General features: G+C 55.9%; 4 protein-coding genes across 4 annotated transcripts; 2 read left to right on the forward strand and 2 right to left on the reverse strand.

Moving 5' to 3' along the window:
- Nucleotides 1–487: 487 nt before the first annotated feature.
- On the reverse strand, nucleotides 488–1,901 carry BO66DRAFT_95418 (Gfo/Idh/MocA family protein). Its single transcript, XM_025653729.1, has 3 exons — nucleotides 1,190–1,901; nucleotides 965–1,123; nucleotides 488–906 (listed from the first exon to the last, which is right to left on the reverse strand). Exons 1-3 carry the CDS (start codon nucleotides 1,779–1,781, stop codon nucleotides 512–514), a joined length of 1,146 nt encoding a protein of 381 aa, XP_025503567.1. The 5' UTR covers nucleotides 1,782–1,901; the 3' UTR covers nucleotides 488–511.
- A 1,602-nt stretch (nucleotides 1,902–3,503) lies between these two features.
- On the forward strand, nucleotides 3,504–7,977 carry BO66DRAFT_471690 (two-component sensor protein histidine protein kinase). The gene is made up of 7 exons (XM_025652878.1): nucleotides 3,504–3,736; nucleotides 3,799–4,959; nucleotides 5,019–5,768; nucleotides 5,838–6,875; nucleotides 6,928–7,198; nucleotides 7,251–7,365; nucleotides 7,427–7,977. Exons 1-7 carry the CDS (start codon nucleotides 3,654–3,656, stop codon nucleotides 7,636–7,638), a joined length of 3,630 nt encoding a protein of 1,209 aa, XP_025503568.1. The 5' UTR covers nucleotides 3,504–3,653; the 3' UTR covers nucleotides 7,639–7,977.
- A 464-nt stretch (nucleotides 7,978–8,441) lies between these two features.
- On the reverse strand, nucleotides 8,442–12,914 carry BO66DRAFT_323903 (uncharacterized protein; the record flags this gene model as incomplete). The annotated part of the gene is made up of 2 exons (XM_025643821.1): nucleotides 8,442–10,212; nucleotides 10,678–12,914. 2 exons carry the CDS (start codon nucleotides 12,912–12,914, stop codon nucleotides 8,442–8,444), a joined length of 4,008 nt encoding a protein of 1,335 aa, XP_025503569.1.
- A 213-nt stretch (nucleotides 12,915–13,127) lies between these two features.
- On the forward strand, nucleotides 13,128–15,218 carry BO66DRAFT_95544 (M20 family metallo-hydrolase). Its single transcript, XM_025653731.1, has 4 exons — nucleotides 13,128–13,495; nucleotides 13,548–13,865; nucleotides 13,911–14,729; nucleotides 14,795–15,218. Exons 1-4 carry the CDS (start codon nucleotides 13,341–13,343, stop codon nucleotides 14,862–14,864), a joined length of 1,362 nt encoding a protein of 453 aa, XP_025503570.1. The 5' UTR covers nucleotides 13,128–13,340; the 3' UTR covers nucleotides 14,865–15,218.
- The last annotated feature ends 1 nt before the right edge of the window (nucleotide 15,219 follows it).

Consider the following 15,219-nt stretch of genomic DNA (forward strand, 5'->3'; position numbering starts at 1 on the left):
CAGGGGCGGCAACACTGGAACACGAGGCTCGGTTTTCTTGTTCAACTGACCAATTCTCTCATTCGTTCATAGCCTCCTGTCGAAAGCCTCTCAACCCGAAACAAGATGACGACCGTGCAGCTTGTCAGGCTCAATGGCCCCCACCCCCTGCGGCTCAAGACAGACGATGATCAGCACCGAAGATTGTGAGGAATCTGATTCAATGGAGAGAGAACCTCAGTAAGGTCAGTCATCGAAGGACTCTATTTTGATGCAGGGGTATCATGAGCTACCCTGCAGAAAAAAAAAACCCCTATAAAGGCACCAAGCGTGGTGGACAGAAGATGAAAGGCTGTATCGGGCTGGTGGCCCCCACGAGGTGTTCGGCCTCCTCTTACTCCGACACGAGCGCCACTGACCCCAAGCTACTGTCACGGTACCACCACCACTTTCCATATTTGATGGCCTTCGGTTATCACCCTTAGTCGTCAGGCTTGAGACTGACATCTACGTCCCTCATTCTCACACATCATTATGCCGGAAACGAGTCAAGCCAGCGTGCAATCTGCCGCGCCCGCGCAGCTGCCTGTTCCAGTGATACATATCCATCCGAGTCCCCTTCAGCCAAGCTCACCAAGCAGCTCTGGACGGAGCGTGCACTGAAAGGCAGCTCTTCCTGCTCGGGCGACCACGCCCACGGAACCGATTCCACTTCACCGGTGTCGAAGCGATGCACCGAGATGGTCACAGGCTCCGCATAGGTGTTTGCACCCAGCACAATACCCGCGGGGGAGATGAGACGAACGGCACCTTGCTCGAAGGTCAAGGTCCATGTGAGCTGCGGGTCCCCCGGGAAGGGTTGGCCTCGACTGAAGTAGGCGACTAGACTAGCTTGGGCTGCCACGTGGGCTGATTCCGGCAAGTGTCCTATGGAGGTTAGTTAGTTAGGTAGACCCTGTTCCATGTCTTGGAAAGCGCCACTTACCATGGAGGCTGACGAGATCAGGCACATCGGAGCGGATAGTCTCCACGATCGACCCTGTGGTGGGCTCGCGCAGACGAATGCTCGGGCGCTGGAGCTGGAATTGAATGTGGTCGGTCTCCGGGATCACATCCCCGACCACCGATTGCACAAAGTCGATGACTGTACAGTTCCAAGTTGTCTCCTTTAGCACGTTTTGACTCATGACATCTTTCTTAGGGTACGTACCATGAGCGAAGCCGATGGTGATCGGGTTCCCGCCGACCGAGCGCTGGGCGAAATATGCCAATCCGGGCGGGAGAAACTCACGATCCAGGGTCCCTCCAAAAGCGCGGACCTCAGTATTCAGCAAGCGACCCAGTTCACCCGACTGGAGCAGGTCTCGGATCCGACGCACGGGGGGTGCAAAGCGACTCTGGAGCCCCACCGCGACTTGAGCACCACTGCGGCGGCGGGCGGCGAGAAGCTCCTCGAGGTGGGTCGGATTGCTGGCAATGGGCCACTCAATGTAGGTCGATTTGCCCGCCTGAATCATGGGCAATGCGGTCTCATAGTGCCGATCGACTCGCGTGCTGCAAATCACGAGATCGATCGTGCGATCCGCCGCTAGATCGCCGGGGCTGCCATAGGGAGTGACGCTACCGGTACTGGCATCCAAGTCGTATTCTGCGATGGCGGCTTCGGCGGCCGACCGGCTACTGTTACAGAGAGCGGCGATCTGGAACCGCGAAGACCGGCGCAGACCCGGCAAATGCGCATTGGCAGCCCAGGAGGTCGTGGCGGTGGACGAGAGACCGATGATCGCAGTACGAGTCGACATGATGCTAGCCGGTATACATCAGTCTGTTTGGTGAGCTCAGGCTCTTTTGCAGCAACAAATATATACTCTTGGGCAGAATGCGGGGAGATCATCCTCCCGCAACATGATTAGAAATCGAAAAGTCGCAAGCGGAATGGCGTGACCGATGCTGGATTATCAATCAGCATTTTGTTTTAATCTGGAGAAGATGTCACGTAGGCAAAGTTGGACTGGACAGCGTGAGATATTTAGTGGTTACGGCTTAGTGGTTATGGAAGGCCACCATCCTGTTGAAGTATGAGTTGAGGGCGAGGCTCCGTGAGCCCCAGTGGGGGGGAGTCGATACGGGCCGGAGAGCTTCATTTAGACATTCTTTGGATTGAGGGGTGCGATTAACCTTAAGTTGGGACTTGTTGGGACATAATTTAAAATGAGTATGAACATGAGGCATTCGCTGAGGGATGATCAGAAACTTGGCAAGGTCACAGGGGGTAAGATGTTTGCGGTTGTTGATTAGACACCAGTAAGGTAAGTTAATTCATAGTACGGACTCCGGTACGGAGTACAGTAACTTGGTCATGTGTTGATGCCTGGTGGCCTTTTGATGCCTCAGGCCTGGGGATAAGGTCTCTTGGGAGGTGACATCATTGTGGCTTGCCGGTGGCTTCAAGGTTGTTGTCGGTGGCTTGCCCGATTAAGGTTACACAACACTGCCATCTGATGTCCTCAGTAATGTACTGTACTAGGTAGGCTGCTTGCATGGGTCTGAAAGGCCCAGAAGAATGCGACAGAATTCCAGCCTGAGGTATTAATTAATGGCTGGCTGGCTGGCTGGCTGGCTCTTTCTTTCCAGCTTGACCTGTATGAGTACCTATAGAAGAGGCCTACCATGTCCACTGTCATGCCTGAGGCTTTCCAACAGCCAGGTGCAGTGGCTACTAGACCCGGATGGAAGCCGAAAAGTCGATAGTGATTGGTGGGTGTGGTAACCGGGCAAAACCGGGCAAAACAGCCAAACCAGTCAAATGCGTGCCCAACGGCGAGACTACCTAGTAGGTACTACCATGTACTAACCCCATCCAGCCACGAGTCCGTCGCCTCCAGCTCCAGGCTTCTCCGACCAGGTTCTAGATTTTCTCGGCCGGCATGCCATCAACCAATGAGCGCGCCAACCTTCCCGGGCGGCAGGCCCAACCCAGCGACTGCCGGGGCGGTGACCAGGATTCTGCCGGTGGCCTTCAAACAAGATTCCTGACACTTGCGACTGACTGTTGATTCAACTCGAACACTCACCACTGACTGCATCGAACAGGATTGAATCTTCTTTGAATCTTCTTTGAATCTTCTGGCGGCCTCAGGCTCTTGCGCTTACTTCCTTCAAGGTTGCCTTTCCCTCCCTCCGCTTCTAACTACCTAGTACTGTACCTACCCCAAATTCCGCTTTTCCCAGAAGCTTTCGCCTCTTTCTTCCATTTCGTCCATTTGGGATCTTTACCTAGTAACCTGACTCAGCTCCTTTGCTTGAGCCACTAGTTACGTACTTTCACCAATTCTTTTCTAAGGTTGTCTGCATCAACCTCTTTTCTTTCGAATACGCCTTCCTCCTCCTCCTCTTTGGTGTCACGTTTCTTTCCAACCTCCTGTTGTTGCGGTCCCATTTCGCGCCTCTCTCTCTCTCTCTCTCTCTCTCTCTCTCTCTCTCTCTCTCTGATTCTCCCCTTCCCCCCTCGCCCCGCATCTATTCTCTCTCATTTCAAGGTTTTTTTGCGTTGACTCGAACGCTCTGACTTGATCGGATCGGGGTCATCGCTGAATCCTCGCCTCCTCCGCCGCTCGTTTCTCTTCGCCCCCGCCCTTTGCGAGGAAGGCGATGTGAAACGGGCTGTGTGCGCGATGGCAGCGTCCTTGCAACACCCAGAGGCGGAGCGAGAGCGCATTCGTGATCTATCCAGGTACCTCCGTTCGCTTGCTCCAATGTACAACCCCTACAATCAACCCATTGTAACTGCTGCTGATCCTGCCAACCCCAACCCTACAGATACTATTGTACTGTCGATCAACCCGTCCTCCGCTTGGTACCCAGCCAAGACACCGATCAGCAAGATTCCCACGTTGATATTCCCGACGACGATGCTCCTCCCGAGGCTCGCCTGTCCTCGGATATCACCCTCACAGCACTGGCCCAGTTGGGTGTATACCGGTTCGGATGTAACCGCTCCTATGTCTCCATTATCGACGGCGTGAATCAGTACATTGTCGCCGAAGCCACCAAATCCATCTCGTTGCGTGACAAGGATAAACACGACCCGGACGATGGCATCTACCTCGGTGTGCGCACGCTCGATCTGATCTGGGGCGTCTGTCCGCATTCCATCGCCCTCTTCACCGGCCAGGATGCCTCCAAGATCGTCGATTCCCCCAATCTGACCGCCAACCTATCCCGCTTCATTGTTCGAGATTTCACCAAGGAAGACTTCTACAAAGATCGCCCGTATGTCGTCAGCTGGCCGTACTTTCGTTTCTACGCCGAGGTCCCCATCTACAGCCCCGCTGGCTACGTGCTCGGCTCCTTCTGCATCGTGGACGACCACCCGCGCGATCACTTCGGAGATGCCGATGTCGCCACCCTCCGAGAAATCGCCGACGCCATCTCCCGGCATCTGGAGCATGTCCGTATCGCCCACTATCATCGCCGCGCCGAAAGTCTGGTCAAAGGTTTGACGAGTTTCGTCAAAGGCCACTCCGATTTTGACCCGACCGAAGTGCCCCCTGTGACGGTGCCCACGGACTCACCCCCTTCCACTACCGACTCCGAAGCGCCACCTTGGATTGAGACCAACACCTCCCCCGACCCCTCGGAGCCACCGACAGGCCGTCCCTCCACTGCTTCGGAGTTGACTGGGGAGCTAACCTCGCTCTTCTCTGCGGTCACGTGCTCCGAACAGAGCACTGCAACAACCTCGATCAACCCGGCGACTCGGTCCACGAACACCGGTGGAGATGATGAGCCGAGCGATACGCGGGACACGTTTCTCGGAGCGTCCGACCGCTCAGAGTTTCCCGCCGTGTCGGTGCGCCCCCCGACGAGTATCTCGGATAACCTGGCGCGCATTTTTGCCCGAGCCAGTGCCACTTTGCGTGACTCGATGGACTTGGATGGTGTGATGTTCTTGGATGCCTCTCGGAGCAATTCTGGAGTGTAAGTCTCGATCTTTCGACAGTGATAGGATGAAATGCGGTAAGCTAATGCAACGACAGGGTCCGTCCAGGTCATTCAGGCTCCTGGGAACCCCTTCCGACCACCGCCAACCCGGAGTTTCTCGCCGATCCGTATCCGAGCCCAGTGGATTTGCCTGGTGTAGGCTCGCTTTCCAAGGCTTCGGAGAGACCCTGCGATGTGTTAGGAGAGGCGCGCCATCCCCTGGCAGCCTCATCCGTTGACCCGAACCCAGTGACAGAAGATTTGTTAAATCGTCTCGTGGCCGCCTACCCGCATGGCCAGTTTATCAACCTTCACGACGAGATCGCCTCTGCCACGCCGTCGACACAATCCAATCCCGTCACGCCCTCGGGGGAGGCGTCCAATCCAGCCTCAGATGCACAACGGACGAACGTCGCAGCCCTGTGCCATGAATTGAGACAGTGTTTCCCCGACGCGTACTGCGTGCTCTTCTACCCGCTATGGGATTGGAACCGCGGCCGCTGGCTGGCGGGAACACTTGTCTGGACACAGGGCAGTGATCGCGCACTAGACATGGAAGAGCTACATTACTTCAAGGTCTTCGGCGATTCTATCATATCCGAGGTGGCGCGGGTGGATTGGGCCACCATCCAGCGATCCAAGTCCGCCTTCATCTCCTCGGTGAGCCATGAATTACGGTCTCCATTGCATGGCATCTTAGCTAGCGCGGAACTGCTGCAAACGAGCCCGCTGGACCCCTCTCAATCGCATTGGATGAGTATGGTCCAGAGCTGCGGCTTGACTCTGCTTGATACATTGAACCATCTGTAAGTGGATCTTCACCCCCCGCCCCGCACACGTAACCATCGCACCGAGGACGCTACTAACAACTGCAGCCTTGATTTCGCTAAAATCAATAACTTGACCACTGGGGAAGAGAGCGCGGTCGACAAATCGTCTAATTCATCGCCAGTCAATCTCATGACCGTTTTCGACCTCGATGGTTTGATCGAGGAAGTAACCGATGTGCAGTATACTGGTCAGCGCCTGGGTCGGACAATCAACCCGCTCACCCGCCGCCTCATGCATACGCCGTCCAATGCGGCGCTTAAGGATGGAGAGCTGACGGTGGTGGTGCGTGTGCAAGACCGACAGGCGTGGACGGTGCAATCCGTAGCCGGGGCTTGGCGGCGTATTGTCATGAATCTCCTTGGAAACTCCCTGAAATGGACCAAGGCGGGTTTCATTGAGGTATCACTTTCCAAGGCACGGCGTAAATCCGACCCCCAGTCGATCTTCGCTCATCTTACTGTTACCGACACCGGCCGTGGCATTGCTCCCGACTTTCTGAAGCACAAGTTGTTTTCCCCATTTGCGCAGGAAGATACTCTTTCGGAAGGTCTGGGGTTGGGTTTCAGCATTGTCCGGCAATTGGTCTCCTCCCTGGATGGCCACATCAATGTGCGCAGTGAATTGGGTATAGGGACCCAGGTGGATATTTACATCCCCGTTCGTCTTATGGCTCCAGGCAACGGGGGTGCAACACCAGGCGCAGGCATAGTATCACCACCTGTTGTGCCGACAGCCCCCATGAGATTCTCCCTTGTTGGCTTCGACAGCTATCCACATCCTCGCGACGTGCCGACTGGGATTTTGCCAGCCGAAGCCAAGCGTAAGCTGGCGATTCGCAGCTCACTGACCTCGGTGCTGCTCAAACAGCCTGGTTGGACTCTGACCCAGGCCGAGTCGTTAGACGATGCACAGGGGGAAGTTGTCGTGATAGAGGAGGAAACCCTCAGCAAGGCCATGGCTGCCGGCAAGGTACAGCCAACAATGGGCGCTCCAGGCGGGTTCAGATTTTACCTCGTCTTGGACAGCAATCAGGATCTGATACGAGATACCATGGCACCGAACATGATTCGCGTATCACAACCGTAAGACTTGGCTGCTATCCCACCCGCTATTTTTCCACTAACATCCACCCAGGTTTGGACCTCGAAAATTTGACGAAGTGCTAAACCGCATCCTCCTTCTATTCTACGACTACATCAAGAACCCGACCCCGTGTCAAACCCCGCTGTCTCCCCCAACGCTGGACCCTACACTCTCCCCGACTCCTGATCTTTTCCAAAGCATGCCACCGGCGTCAACACCCCCACTCGATACCCATCAGTCGCCTTCTTCTTCCTCCGCACCCACAAAACCCCTGAAAGATGTACATGTACTCATCGTGGACGATAATGATATCAATCTTAAGGTGAGTATTGTGTTCCTTGCTGCCGTTCACTCGATGCTAACCGTCGCGGAAGATTCTCGCCACTTTCATTCGCAAGTTAGGCTGCAGCTACGACACGGCCTCCAACGGCCTGATCGCCCTTAATACCTACAAAGACGGCACTCGTCGCCACGATCTTGTTCTCATGGGTTAGTGTCTGCCCCTCTTTGCCCATTACCAGGCGACAGATGAGACTGACAAAAGCTTCAGATATCTCTATGCCTGTGATGGACGGCATCACCTCAACCGAGCAAATCCGTCAGTACGAAAAGCAAATGGGCCTCATTCCCACCCGCATCATCGCAGTTACCGGCCTCGGCTCGGCGGACCAGCAGCAAGAGGCGCTGGCCGCAGGAGTGGACGAGTACCTGGTCAAGCCCGTCTCCCTGAGCGGGCTGAAGAAAGTTATGAAGATTACCTAATCATTGGATATGATACACGATACCAGTATTCCCCCCCCCCACAAGTCTAGATGTACACGGTCTAGAAAGCATTTTTTGTTTGCAGCTCCCGGGGACATGAATGGCTGCGCTGGTAGCCTCCGGGACTGATCCGCTCACCTCCCTTGTCACATTATCCTTCATCTGTAGATAAGTGTGAAAGTATATATATGTGTGTGTATATATAAAATGACAGTTACAGTTCAAAATGATGTAACTGAAAATAGTGTATAGTGGGTTTTATGTTGTGTGGAGAGTGGTTGCGTGAGACTTTGTTGTACTATGCAGAACAAATCAACTGTGATCGAATATGGTCAAATGAGGTAGATTGCGGTCACATGCTGGGATGGAACGTAATCATGCCTAGTGACTGAATGACAAGCATCGTTTCAATTATATATATTTTACTGTCTGTAGATGGATAGACCATGATGGCCAGGGACGAACCTCACGCACCGATCATCTAGCTGACGAGTAATTAGATTCGCACTCGTCCAACAAGAGTGTCCAGGCTTTACGTCTGAAAAGATCCTTGTTCCAGTGGTGTCGACTGAGCGGAAGATGCAGGACGCTGCGCTGCTGCTACGGCTGGTCGGAGGCCCGTGGAGAGTCACTCATGGATCGGGCAACGCTTTTTAAAGCTCGAATGACCCGCGATGCGTTCATGACACATGATGATCTAAGCAATACTGGCTGGGATATTACACCGGGCTATCGGTTGTTTCTGTGAAGACACTTGTAGAGGTGCGAATGTCGGAAACTTTTCCCACTCAAGGACATGGTTGTCACGACCCCGATGAGCGTTGAGCCGGCAAGGTAGCCTCTCTCAACATCGCCAGCGATGTGCGATCCAGTCCCCAGCCACCCGCCCACTGATCCATTCGCAGGCCCTTCTTGAAATGGTCCGCCAGATGATCCGCCCGCTCGATCCAACTCTGCATCTCCGCATCGCAGAACCCACACCGACTCTTCACGGCGGTACGAGTGGAGCGACACCCCTGGACCCTCGCCGCGGGCACCTTTGTGCACCGGTGGAACTTCCGGAGATGCTGGATCAGGTGGTCTTTGCGTGCGAATGTTCGTTCGCTCGGCGGTCTATCTGCGCAGACGTCGAATTCGTGCGACTCTAGATGTGCAGGCGAGGGCCGTGGAGTTTCACAGAACTCACATTCCACTGGCTCTGGATCATCAGGTGTAGTGGTATCAATAGTGCAGAACCACGACTCAAGACAGAGGTGCATACTTGACTCATGGCGGCACCAGTCGTGCTTTTTCTTGAAAGATCGGGAGCAAAACGTGCATTGGTATTGGAGGTCGCCGAGTGAGTGGGTGGATGAGGGCCTGCGTCGAGAATAGTGTCGGCGTCGACGCGTATCGGACAGCGGGAACGGGAAATGATCATCCGAGTTGTAGCTCCAGGCCGCTGAGGATGCCGTGTCGGACGATGCTTGGGATCGCGCACTCTCGAACTGTCCGCTTTCCACACTCGAGATTGAGTAGGCATGACCGTCACCGCGATGACTCGCCTCTACGCGCTCGTCTCGGCTGAAGTCACCTTCTGCTGCTGGGGGAAGGCTCGAAGTGGCGATAGCTTTCTGGATGATGGCTGGGGAGACTGGATCTTGGTCGGGAGGAGATTTCTGCCATCGCTCCATAGGCGTCAAAGACGCGCACCTCGAAATAGGCATGGGGGAACTGCCGCGAGGCGAGGGAGTGGCGGGGTTGGGTCGCAGCGTGCGTAACGCCATCTTCCGGCGTCGGCGGGCATTGGCAAACCAATTTGAGATCTGTCGCTCGGTGAAGCCGGTCTGACTGGCGAACTCGGCGCGTTGTTCATCGGTCGGGTAGGGGGAGTGCTGATTGCGATTGAACCAGTCGCGCAGAATTTTGGCGCCCTTGCGCGAGAAGCGCGGCCTCATTTGCGTCTCAGCCTGAAGAGCATTGTCCGTCTGCCTTGCCGATACTTCGAACCCGGGCTCCGAGGGCCCAGTTCCACCGCCGTGCTCTTCCGTGAGGCCGTGCAGATGACCGAACACTGGGGAGATGGTTTCGAATCCTGCAGCCTGGCGCTTCTCGCCTTGTGCGAGGCTGCACTCCCGGTAAAGCGCGACACAACTGGAGCACGAGGTGACCGGGTTGGGATTCGCGGAAGTGGTGCGCAGGATAAGACATTGTAGTCGGTGGCGTTGGCAGTAGCTGCAAGGCACGGGGGGTCTATAGGCACCATCCAACCACTGGGAGACACTGACGAAGTCATCATTAAGACGGGTTGAATGAACTGGGAGGGAAGGATGTGCTGCAAGTGAGTAGTCAAAAGACGCCAATGTATCGTGCTGCGAGAGATTGTCGTTGGAGAGGACGTCAGGTAGCTCGGTTTGCTGCAGAGGGTAGTCGAACGATGAGTGATCGCTAGGAAGTGCGAAAGACGCTGCATTGTCTGACAGCGGCTCCCAGTCCAAGAAGCCATTACTGGTTTCTAGTGAAGGAGCGAGATTCCAGGACGATGCGCCTGAGCCTGGTGACTGATCGAGAAAATGGTTGGTCTCATCGAGAAGGCTCTCGAAAGATGGAGACAGAAGCTGGTCATCGAACGGGAAGGAATCATCCATCGCAGAATGCCAGGCGAGCAGATGAAGATTACATCTAGAAAAGTATCAGTCTCGATCGATAGGAACGAGACGCGACGAGGTTGAAAATAAAACAATTAAAGAAGAGGAGGGGTGAGAGAGGAAGAAGTCATCATCGAGGGAGGCGGAAAGGCAGATTAAGGCGGTGTAGCACTCACCGCTTTCTGCAATTGGGCTTACCTCAAATGCCCCGCCGTCGCCCCCGCCATGCAAAGCTGACTAATCCATGCACCGTCTGGCCTCAGGCATCGGTTACTTACTTACTTCTTCCATGTTCCTTGATGTAAACATGTAAACACACCAACTCCAATCCAACTGTCTACATTCGAGGATTCATCCCTAAGTGGTCTATGATACATACATTCAAACTCATTGGCAAAATTCCCTACTCAACCTCTCAAGCATCTCTGTCAGCTGTCGCACACTGTTCACCTCTACCCATTCTTCTTTGGCATGCAATCCTTCGCCAGTCGGACCCAAGACAATACTGGGGATCCCGGCTTGAGTTAGAAGGGCAGCATCGCACCAAAATGGCACACTGACCACGGGAACAGGTTCTCCAAGAACCTCCTTGCTGATCTTAACCATCTGTTGCACGAGGGAGTGACTCTCAGGGAGGTACTGGCACGGGCGTGAAAAAGTGATACGAGGCTCGCTGAACTGAAACACGGCATTTTGCCTTTGGATCTGAGTGAGCAGGCCTCGCAAATCGTTCAGAATGATCTCCTCTGTCTGTGCGGGCACAGTCCGGAACTCGACGGTCAATGTACAGCTGGCAGGGTACGAGGATACCTCATCCCCGCCGTTGATCAGTCCGCAGTGCAGCGATGCCTGACCAAGCACCTCGTCCACTGGTAACTGCTGCTGATACTGCTTCAAGGCCTGCAACAACGACCCCATGTTCATAATCGCATCAACACCGGCCGCAGGGTTCGAGCCATGCGCTGCGCGTCCTTGGACTTCCAGCTCTACCCATACAAATCCCTTATGAGCATGTGCTAGCCTGAGGTTGGTGGGCTCCAGCACCACCGCCCCGTCGGCTCTCCATCCAGCTTCAATCACATCCATCGTGCCTTGCGAGGCATCCTCCTCATCCGCCACGGCAGTGACGATCACATCTCCGGCAAGCCTCGATCGCTGAGCGCTCGCCAATGCAGACAGTCCTGCGGCGACTCCGGCTTTCATGTCAAGCGTCCCCCGACCGAAGATCGCCTGTTTGCCATCCTTCTCGCCAAGATGCCCACTCAGTCCGTTTCCTTCATACGTGCTCAAGGTCACGGTATCCACGTGGCCGTTGAACATCAGAGACTTCCCCCCTCCAGTTCCCCTGACGACGCCGACCACAGAAGGACGGCCGGGCTTGGTTTCCACGCGATGATGCTCGATGCCACGATGCGCAAACCACGCCGACAGATAGTTGACGATATCTGTCTCGCCCGCTCCCTTGGCCTTGGACAATGTTGGGTTGGAGGAGTCAATTCGTGTAAGGGTCTGGGTCAACACAATCGGGTCATCTGACGAGACATCTTCCGGGACCTGGTATGGACGACGACCCTCAGTGCTCAGCAATACAATCACCGAGTCTGGCGAAAAGTACGTGGGAGAATCATGCTCTGCTCTGAGACGCCAAATAGCTGCTAAACTGGCCGCCCCGCATGGACCCGAGTCTACCCCGTTTGACGCAAGGTACTGGACGGCGCAGTGGCTCTCATAATCCGAAATCGTGACACTGGCGTCGACAAGTTTCTGCAGAACCGGCCAGGCGGCGGAGGACACCGTGCCGCAGTTCATGCCGGCCATGATACTGGGACTAGTGACGATCGAGGTCGACTCGCCTGTTTTGAGGCTCAGGTTCAGACAAGCAGCAGTGTTCGGCTCGACAGCCACAAAAGTCGCCGGGCTTGTGCGCGACTTGGAATAGATCGCGACCGCTTGAGCCAGCGATCCGACGCCCGCAGGCGAAACGACCAGGGTATTTTGCTGACCCAGCGCCTGTAGCTGCACATCTACCTCGTGCATCAACGTGGAGTAGCCCTCCACAATCCAGGCAGGGATCTCCTCATAGCCTTCAAAAGCCGTGTCTTGTACTAGGATTGCGTTTTCCGTCGCTTGCGATGCCTTGGCGGCCTCCAGCACGGCATAGTCATAGTCCCCATCGGCCACGATAACATCCGCACCCTCCGACCGGATCATTTCCTGGGTGTACGCGACCATCGTGCGAGGGACATAGATGCGTGCCTGTAGAGATAGTTGACGAGCCACCCAGGCCACCGCGCGACCGTGGTTTCCTTCCGTGGCGGCCATCAACGTGAAAGGCTCACCCGCCCGGATGCGCTCCGTGAGGGTTTCTAAAGACGTCTCAAGGGGGAGGTCGAGGAGTGCCAGAAGCGCCCGGTAAATGGCCCATGAGGCTCCCAAAACTTTGAAGGAGGGTAGGCCATAACGATTGTTTTCTTGTTTGACATACACTGCACGGACGCCGAGTTCCTGCGCGACTTCGGGCAAGGGCACCAGAGGACTGGCCTGGTATCCCGGGAACTGCTCATGAAAAGCCCGGACTTGGGCCGCGGGCGGCGACACTATCGTCGAAGGAGCAGAATTGATGTAGATGGATCGCCGTTGAGGGGCCATGTTGATAAAGTGCAGTTGTTGCAGTTAGGTTGATGCGAGGCGGCGGTTGTTGGCTTTCTAATAAATGCTTCGGTCCGGCTGGCGGTTACTCTGCGCCTTTTGACAACATGTGCATCTCGGCATTAAATCCTTCTCCTTCGGCTCCATTGGAAAAAAGGCCACTCTTTATTTGATTTATTTTTTGTTTTGTTCCAGTTGTTTTTCTCTTTCTGCCCTCTCAATCTCCACAATTTGGGTGGGTATGTGGAGGAGAAGCGGATTGTCGCAAGAAGGCGCCGGTCGCGGGAAGGCGCAATTGTTCTACGGTCGGCGACCAGGGAACAATATTTGAAGCCATCCAGCCTCCACCAACCTCACCATCGAATTGACCATTGTCGGCGCTGTCAGTTAAAACCCTCTACGCCCTCGCTCAGAGCTAACACAATCATGTTCAAACCCTCATTCTCTCGGGGGTTGACCGCGACGAGCTTCCGGCGGCAGCTGTCTTCGCACGCCGGTTCCGGCTTGAAGATCAATTCCGATCGCCTGCTGGAAACTCTCCATCACACCTGCCAATGGGGCGCAGCTCATCGATATGGCGAGTGAGTATTATACCAAACTTTTCGAGTTTGAGCATCTCTGACACAGTGATAGCGGCCCCACGGAAACCGGCATGAATCGACTATGCCTGACAGATGACGACGCCCGAGTCCGCCGGTGGCTGCTGGACGAAGCCGAGAAGCTGGGCTGCACCGTCACCATCGACCAGATGGGCAACATGTTCGCACGACAACGCGGGTCTCTCAACTCCCCGGCGCCCATGACGGCAATGGGCAGTCACCTCGACACGCAACCGCGCGGGGGCCGGTACGATGGCATTCTGGGCGTCATCGCCGCGTTAGAGGTGCTGCGCACGATGAAAGACCACGGCTACCAAACCCGATTCGACGTCGGACTGGTGAACTGGACCAAGTGAGTACAGCACAGCACACCATGACTAGATCTAACGCATCACAGCGAGGAGGGGGCCCGATTCCCGAAATCCATGTGCTCCTCCGGCGTCTGGGCCGGCGAGATCCCCATCCAAAACGCCTGGAAACTGGCGGATATCTTCGACCCCGCCGTGACACTACGCTCCGAGTTGGAGCGCCACGGCTTCCTGGGTGACATCCCCTGTTCGCCCAGGGGCTACCCACTCGGGGCGCACTTCGAGCTGCACATCGAACAGGGCCCCATTCTGGAGGAAGCCAACCGGAAGATCGGAGCCGTGACCGGAGCGCAGGGATACCGGTGGCTGACGATCAAGGTGGCCGGCCGCGATGCACACACGGGCACGACGCCGCTCAGCGCGCGGCGCGACCCGGTCCTCGCGGCGGCGAAGATGATCGCGGCGTCGAACGCCGTGGCCCGGCGACACGGGGCGCTCGCGTCGACAGGGGTGCTGAAGCTGCCGCCGACCTCGTCCACGAACACCGTCGCCGCCGAGGTGACCTTCACGCTGGACATCCGGCACCCGCGCGACCGCGTCGTGCACGCCGTCCAGGACGAATGTCTGGCCGCCTTCAACGAGATCGCGCGCGAGGACGGCAAGGGCGTCGCCTTCGAGTGGACGCTGGATACCGATTCGCCCGCTGTGCAGTTCGATACCAACTGCCTGACGGCCGTCAAGGAGGCGGCGACGCAGCTCGTCGGCGCCGACGGCTGGCTGGAGATCACCAGCGGCGCGGGCCATGACAGCGTCTACACGAGCCGACACTGCCCCACGGCCATGATCTTCGTGCCCTGTAAGGAGGGCGTCAGCCATCATCCGGAGGAATACTGCAAACCTGAGGACTGGTAAGTGCTGGTTGCTGAGAATCTTCTGTGTTTCGGTCAGGTCGGACTGAGCTGATACCTTGCAGTGCCCTGGGAACGCAAACGCTGCTGGAGTCAGTCGTGAACTACGATCGCATGAGGAGCAAGCTCGACTAGACTGCCGAGTTGGGAGATAAGTAGAACTGGTCAACTCGCCCTAATTCCCACCTAATGTGGGTGGTCAAGCTACGGCGCACCTGGCCATCGCAGGCTTGAGAATCAATTGACCAGCCCGTCGGACTTTGGTACGCAACTCGGAGGCCATGCAATATCTGCCACTCAGTCCTCGTATCAGGATATCGGACAGGCAGAATCAAGAAGAGTAAGAGACAGTCAAAGGGGCACGGCCAACTGATAAGCAATGGTGTCACATACATAAGCAACTAGCCACTCGGCCCTACGGAGCACATATTCCAACCGATGATGTAACTACTGACTCTGCCCCCGGTTCCAAGTCTCCGATAACGTGTTC

This window comes from Aspergillus aculeatinus (assembly GCF_003184765.1).
Source record: "Aspergillus aculeatinus CBS 121060 unplaced genomic scaffold BO66scaffold_26, whole genome shotgun sequence".
Taxonomy (NCBI): Eukaryota; Fungi; Ascomycota; class Eurotiomycetes; order Eurotiales; family Aspergillaceae; genus Aspergillus; species Aspergillus aculeatinus.

Coding starts and splice junctions, on each gene's coding strand:
- BO66DRAFT_95418 (XM_025653729.1), bottom strand. CDS start 1,781: ATGTCGACTCGTACTGCGATCATCGGTCTCTCGTCCACCGCCACGACC. Junction 1,124..1,189: donor CACCATCGGCTTCGCTCATG/GTACGTACCCTA, acceptor GGAACTGTACAG/TCATCGACTTTGTGCAATCG. Junction 907..964: donor TGATCTCGTCAGCCTCCATG/GTAAGTGGCGCT, acceptor TAACCTCCATAG/GACACTTGCCGGAATCAGCC.
- BO66DRAFT_471690 (XM_025652878.1), top strand. CDS start 3,654: ATGGCAGCGTCCTTGCAACACCCAGAGGCGGAGCGAGAGCGCATTCGT. Junction 6,876..6,927: donor ATGATTCGCGTATCACAACC/GTAAGACTTGGC, acceptor ACATCCACCCAG/GTTTGGACCTCGAAAATTTG. Junction 7,366..7,426: donor CCACGATCTTGTTCTCATGG/GTTAGTGTCTGC, acceptor CAAAAGCTTCAG/ATATCTCTATGCCTGTGATG.
- BO66DRAFT_95544 (XM_025653731.1), top strand. CDS start 13,341: ATGTTCAAACCCTCATTCTCTCGGGGGTTGACCGCGACGAGCTTCCGG. Junction 13,496..13,547: donor GCAGCTCATCGATATGGCGA/GTGAGTATTATA, acceptor ACACAGTGATAG/CGGCCCCACGGAAACCGGCA. Junction 14,730..14,794: donor TACTGCAAACCTGAGGACTG/GTAAGTGCTGGT, acceptor GATACCTTGCAG/TGCCCTGGGAACGCAAACGC.